Source organism: Eulemur rufifrons, chromosome 18 (assembly GCF_041146395.1).
Source record: "Eulemur rufifrons isolate Redbay chromosome 18, OSU_ERuf_1, whole genome shotgun sequence".
NCBI lineage: Eukaryota > Metazoa > Chordata > Mammalia > Primates > Lemuridae > Eulemur > Eulemur rufifrons.
Window position 1 is genome coordinate 49268185 of NC_091000.1, and position 6000 is coordinate 49274184.

The 6000-nt window shown below is 37.0% G+C and overlaps 1 protein-coding gene across 1 annotated transcript in view; it reads left to right on the forward strand.

The window, feature by feature from the left end:
• LOC138398697 (cytidine monophosphate-N-acetylneuraminic acid hydroxylase) overlaps positions 1-3863 on the forward strand; it is a 77811-nt gene extending 73948 nt beyond the window's left edge. Inside the window, exons 14-15 of the mRNA XM_069493150.1 lie at positions 357-453; positions 3602-3863. Of these exons, the coding sequence (XP_069349251.1) occupies positions 357-453; positions 3602-3694 (190 nt within the window). The 3' untranslated portion in view covers positions 3695-3863. The remainder of the gene's footprint in view (positions 1-356; positions 454-3601) is intronic.
• The last annotated feature ends 2137 nt before the right edge of the window (positions 3864-6000 follow it).

The window sequence follows — 6000 nt, forward strand, 5'->3', positions numbered from 1 at the left end:
TGCCAAATCGTTCTTCAGGAAGCCAGTTCACCTTCCCATAAATAACGTATGAGAGGATGTATTTACCTGCCCCTTCAGTCATACTAGGTCCTAATGCTTTTGTGTACAGCATATAAATCTAGATTTTCACAAATGAGAATTCCTCAAAGCAAGGAATATCATAGTACAATAAAAATAAGACACAGTCATCATGTTTTAATGGACTATCTATATTCAACACCCTGAAAATTCTAAGTTACATGAACAGCTGAAACAGTACAGAAACACTATCTCTTAGGGAGAGCTGAATATCAGGCTCCAAACAGATCCTGGCAAAATGACAGGCATGGAATTTCCCTGCTTTATCTCTCTTCCAGGTTTTGGAATCATTTTCAAATAAAACTCCCCCTAACACCACCCGACTGGAGGTCATTCCTGATGCGTGGTGAGCAGAATGGGTCTGGGATTCCCCAGGTAAGGTGTCCTGTGGGTCTGGGAGACACCCTACTTTAAATCCTGCGACACTCTCTTTGGCACCTAAACTAAGCAGGCACTATGGCTGTCAGAAAACTCAACTTTTGAGGGGTTGAGAAGAGCTAATATTACAGGAAGAATATTCAAGTTTAAAAATAAGTAAATATACTCACCATCAAATTGGTTTCACTGATCATCACCTAAGAGCACATTTAGAAATGACATTGATCAGGTGTCGGGCAGATGTGAGTGGGGGAGAGGATGGGTGTGTACATACATAATGAGTGCGATGCTCACTGTCTAGGGGATGGACACATTTGAAGCTCTGACTCAGGGATACCCGGGGGGCAAGGGCAATATACATAACCTAAACTTTTGTACCCCAACAATATGCTGAAATAAGAAAAAAAATGTAAATAAAGCAAACAGTGCAAGCAACCAGTCCAAAGTCTAGAGAATCTTTGGTTTGGTTGAGGTGAACATACAGCCAATTAATAAACAAAGCAAAAACTATCCCAGGATGTCACTGAGTGTTCAGAATTTAATCCCAAACACGAAAAAGCAGCATAAAAAACTGAAGAGAGAAAAACTAAAACCAGAGAGTAAGATGGAAAACATCATCTCTCCGTTTCCGATAGACCTCTCTCTCTTTTTGGGCTGATGAAGATCAGCTTGTCTGGCACAAATCAGATTTGACATGCCTTCCTACAGTCTGAGCTGTGATTTTATTAAGTGAATTACAAAACCTGTTTCCTCATGCTTGTGATCAAAAGGACCATGTAATATTACTACAAAGATAGTAAACTCCTTGACTCATGTATTTATTTATATATCCATTTCTTTATTCCACAAACAGCTATCTCATCTCATTGTATTGTAGTAATCTATTAATTGTCTTCCCCAGTAGACCCCAGTGGACACTGAATTTCTTAAAAGTAGAGACTGTTGCCTGGGTAGCCCTAGTGCTTAGCACAGTGTTGAGTACACACATGATTTTATTCCTAATGTGCGTTCAAGGATGGAAGGAACAAGTGAATTTCTGTCTCCTACTGTCAGCATGACTTGCCTCTTCAAATAGGCTTCAATGTCTTTACCAGAAAAATTACAGGTCGAATTAGAATATCTTTTACATTCTTTTCAGTTGTGAAGTGTTTTTTTTGTTTTTTTTTTTTGAGACAGAGTCTCGCTCTGTTGCCTGGGCTAGAGTGCTGTGGTGTCAGCCTAGCTCACAGCAACCTCAAACTCCTGGGCTTAAGCGATCCTACTGCCTCAGCCTCCCGAGTAGCTGGGACTACAGGAATGTGCCACCATGCCTGGCTAATTTTTTTTATATATATATTTTTAGCTGTCCAGATCATTTCTTTCTATTTTTTAGTAGAGACGGGGTCTCGCGCTTGCTCAGGCTGGTCTCGAACTCCTGAGCTCAAACAATCCATCCACCTCGGCTTCCCAGAGTGCTAGGATTACAGGCGTGAGCCACCGCGCCCAGCCAGTTGTAAAGTGTTTTGTTCCCTGCTTTAGCATACGGCATTGGGGTAGATCTTCTAAGGTATGATTATAAGCAGAAGGGATGCTAAGGACATTTACGTGCAACTATATATATTACAAGGTAGACTCTCGTAAGCACTATATTTGTTGTACCAATTGAATGTTGGGAATGCTGAAGAGAGAAGGAATACATCTAATTTTTTTTTAAATATCATTCTTTTTACTTATTTATTTTCCAATTTACAAATAAAAATTGTATATCTTTATGGTGTATGACATGACGTTTTGAAATACATATATATTGCAGAATGGCTAAATCAAGCTAATTAACATATATGCATAACCTCACATACTTATCATATTTTGTAATAAGAACACTTAAAATCTACTCTCTTAGCAACTTTCAAGAGTACAATACATTGCTTTTTGAGATGACCAGGAAGTGCATTGCAGAGAGGTAGTATTTTGGGAGGCAGGCAAAGGGTTGGGAATTTAGGGAGTGGCTTAAAGATTGAGTGAAGTTAAGCTAAAATAGAGGGAAGGGATGGAAGAATACTCCAGACAGAAAGAGTGAATGAAATTAAAAGGTAGAAAAATGCAAGGTGAATTCGAGCAATGGCAAGTCCTCCTGGAAAGGTGGAGAAGTAATGGAGAATAGGAAAGGGGCATGATGGGAACTGGGAGAATAAGGAGACTCACAAGGGCTCAGTGCAGATGCCCAGCAGGTTCAGCAGCTGTGAAAAAGCAAGTGGCATGAAAGGTGAGGAGGCTGCAGATAGAATGCCGTGTCCAGGGCCTTAGAGATAGAGTAGTTCTGAAAGAAGATGGATTACATGTGCTTCTGTATAAGTGGGTGAATGAAATGGAGCAGAGATGAAGGTAACAAGAATCAAGATGTCAACACGTGCATTTGAAACTTGCCTTATTAGGAGGCAATACACTGTAGTGGCCAGTGCCTCAGACTTGGAATCTGATTTCTTAAATTAAAATTTTGGCTCTGTCACCTACTGTATGACCTTGGGCAAATTATTGAACCTCCATGTGTCCCAGATTTTCATCTGTAAAATGAATATAATAATAACACTCACCTCCCAGCATCATGTCATGGGTATAAGGCATGTCTGGAAGAGTGACTAGCACATGGTAAGTGAATAGTAGATGTTACATATCAAGCTTACGAAATAAATAGGAAAGAGATGATCCACAGATAACCACTTGGTAAATCTGTAAGAACTTGGGAATAGAATCGTGTTCCAGTTCACATTCCAATTTTAGATTCTCTCTTACCTCAAAGCATCGTAGACTATACAGCCTGAAACAAAGAATAAGAATAAAAAATTGCCTCAATGCAATAAGAAGATGAAAAAGTATCAAAATGAGATTCATACTGTTATTCATTAATAACAATAATTGTTATTCATTAATTCACAGGACTGCAAAGCAATATGAAAAGTTCAAGAATTCACTGGTCAATCAAAAACAAAAAAAAAAACTTTAAAAAAACAAATTTACTGTTGTTACATCGTGAACACAAGAAGTATATACCAAAGAGACTATACTTTATGACATCAGCCTTAGACAACTACATGGTGCATTAGTGAGATGTTGATATATCTTATGTTTGTGGATCACTGTATAGCCGAATTCAAAAATATTTTAGTTATTTCATCCACAATTCTCTGTAAAAGGAACCAGTGAACCTAACAGAAACAAATTCTCTGTGGAAAACCAAACACAACGGGAGGAGATATGAATTCAAGCACAGAAGAAACAGGAAGAAAAACTTCCAAGACTACAATGAGAAATAAGGAAAGGGGACAGAGAGAAGATTTTAGGTTAGTTAGAGAGAGGATAGAAGAAGAGAAATAGATCAGTGAGGAACTAGAAGAGGAAAATGGGAAGGAGAAAAAATTAAGATGGAATTTAAAAAGAAGAATGTAAAACAGATATTCTATTCTTTAATAGATTGAGTCTCCAAATAGGGCCCAGAAAGACAGCTGAGTAAGAAGGTTTCATAAGTTATTTTCAATTTTTCAAAAAGCTTTGTTTAAATCATGTATTTACCAAAACAAAGAATTCAGAGGCTGCCCTAAAGGGTCAAATTTCAATGGGACTGAAATAATTTAGATTAATTTTGATTCATTTAATATCACATTTTAGAATGTTAACTTATAAATGCTAACAATTATGTAGATATTTGATCAATACAAGATACGAACACTAATCAAATGAGTTTTGTGGACAAAAATCTTTCAAAATTAAGAGACAAATCAATAAAGATCTATATCTTGAAAAATTAGGAACCCCTCTTCTGACCATTGAAAAACATCGTTTCAGTGATTAAAATAGGCAACTAATTTGCCTGCTTCTGCTAATGTCTGCAGTGTTTTCATGATATTCAAATGATTATTTATGACACATTTTTTTTCTAGGAAAACGTGATCGTTAACTAGTTTTCTGTTTTACATGTTGATATTTTCAACACAAACACACACTACAGATTTGAATATCAAAATCTATTTTCTGATTACATATCCTACCTCTAATTCTGAAGATATGAGAATTCAATGGTGGAATTTGTCTCCTTAATCTCTAGATTCATACTTGGTAATAGAAATGATTATCTGTTTCTCATTATGATGAACATCAATAATGTTTGATTATTTTGATTATTCTTAGCGCATACATGCACAAGAGAAATGTTTGGAATTCAAAATTATATTTTGTGCTTTACATTATATAGTAAATTATTCAATTAATAAAAAGAAATGTATATAAATGTATGTTAAAATGCCTAGGATGAGCAAATAAAAGATTATTTGAAAATATGAATTTGTTTTGTCCTCCCCAAGTCTATCTTTATTTTCATGCTATTTTTTTAGTCCTCTCTTTCTGATATCCTAACTCCAACAATTCCTTGATATCACCAGGATCTCCAAGTCATTGACCAAATAGCAGTCACTTCCCTTATTACTCTTCTCCCTGGGTATACCCCACATCACCTTCTCTCTCTCTCTCTCTCTCTCTCTCTCTCTCTCGTCTCATGTCTCACTGCCATTATTCTGATAAAAAGCCATGAAATCATCCTTTCTACTTTGCTCTCACATCCACGCCATCAGCAAATCCTGCCACCTCCACTTTCAAAATATTAATTACCCAGAGTCTGACTACGTCCCACCACCTCTACTGCTACCAAGATCAGAAGAGGAAGGAAGCCCACAAAGGTAATCTTGGCATTAGAGGCCGATTTTTCTCCATAGGCATCTGCCAATTCCAGAAAAGGCCAAGAAGCTGAATGCCTCAAAAGTTACTCAAAGCCCTTCACGCGGGTGCTGAGAAAGCCATTCACTGGGAGGTGATTCCTCATGGGCTACACAATCCTAGTGTGAAGTCGCCCTGAAGGGTGCCAGGGAAGCTGCTGGCTGCTGGGCACTGCCACTCACCTCCCTGTTCTTCTGGAGCATGGCAGGAGGGTGGTACTGGAACCAGGAGGAGAAACTCCTCCTTCCTCTGCTGCCCCTCCAGCATCCTCTGTGTTACACAGCTTAGCTTCACACCAGCTAGCAAACGAGAAATATTTATTTTTGCATAACAGACAATGAAAATTGGATTTGGAGCTGAGAAGCAATAAATTCATAACTGACAGACTTGATAAGAATGCATGTTGTAATCTTCGAGGGTAGTCACTAAAGGAATAGTAAAAAAAAAAAATGTGTAACTACAAAGATAATAGAAAATAAAATAATTTTAAAATACTGATCTGAAAGAAGCCAATAAAAGAAAAAATAAAAAATGGGACAAATAGAAAACACCAAGATGGTAAATTATATTAAAAATTGCATTGAATGTATTAATAGATGGATTAAATGCTCTCAAAAGACAGACTGGATTTAAAAAATTCTTTGCTGCTTATAAGGCATATGTATAAAAGATAGGTATACTGAAAGCTTGAAAGAAAGAATATGGGGAAATATATACTATGAAAACACTAATAAAAAGAATGATGATGTGGCTATCTTAATTTCAGACCAGGTGGAACACTTCAAAATGATAAAAGTT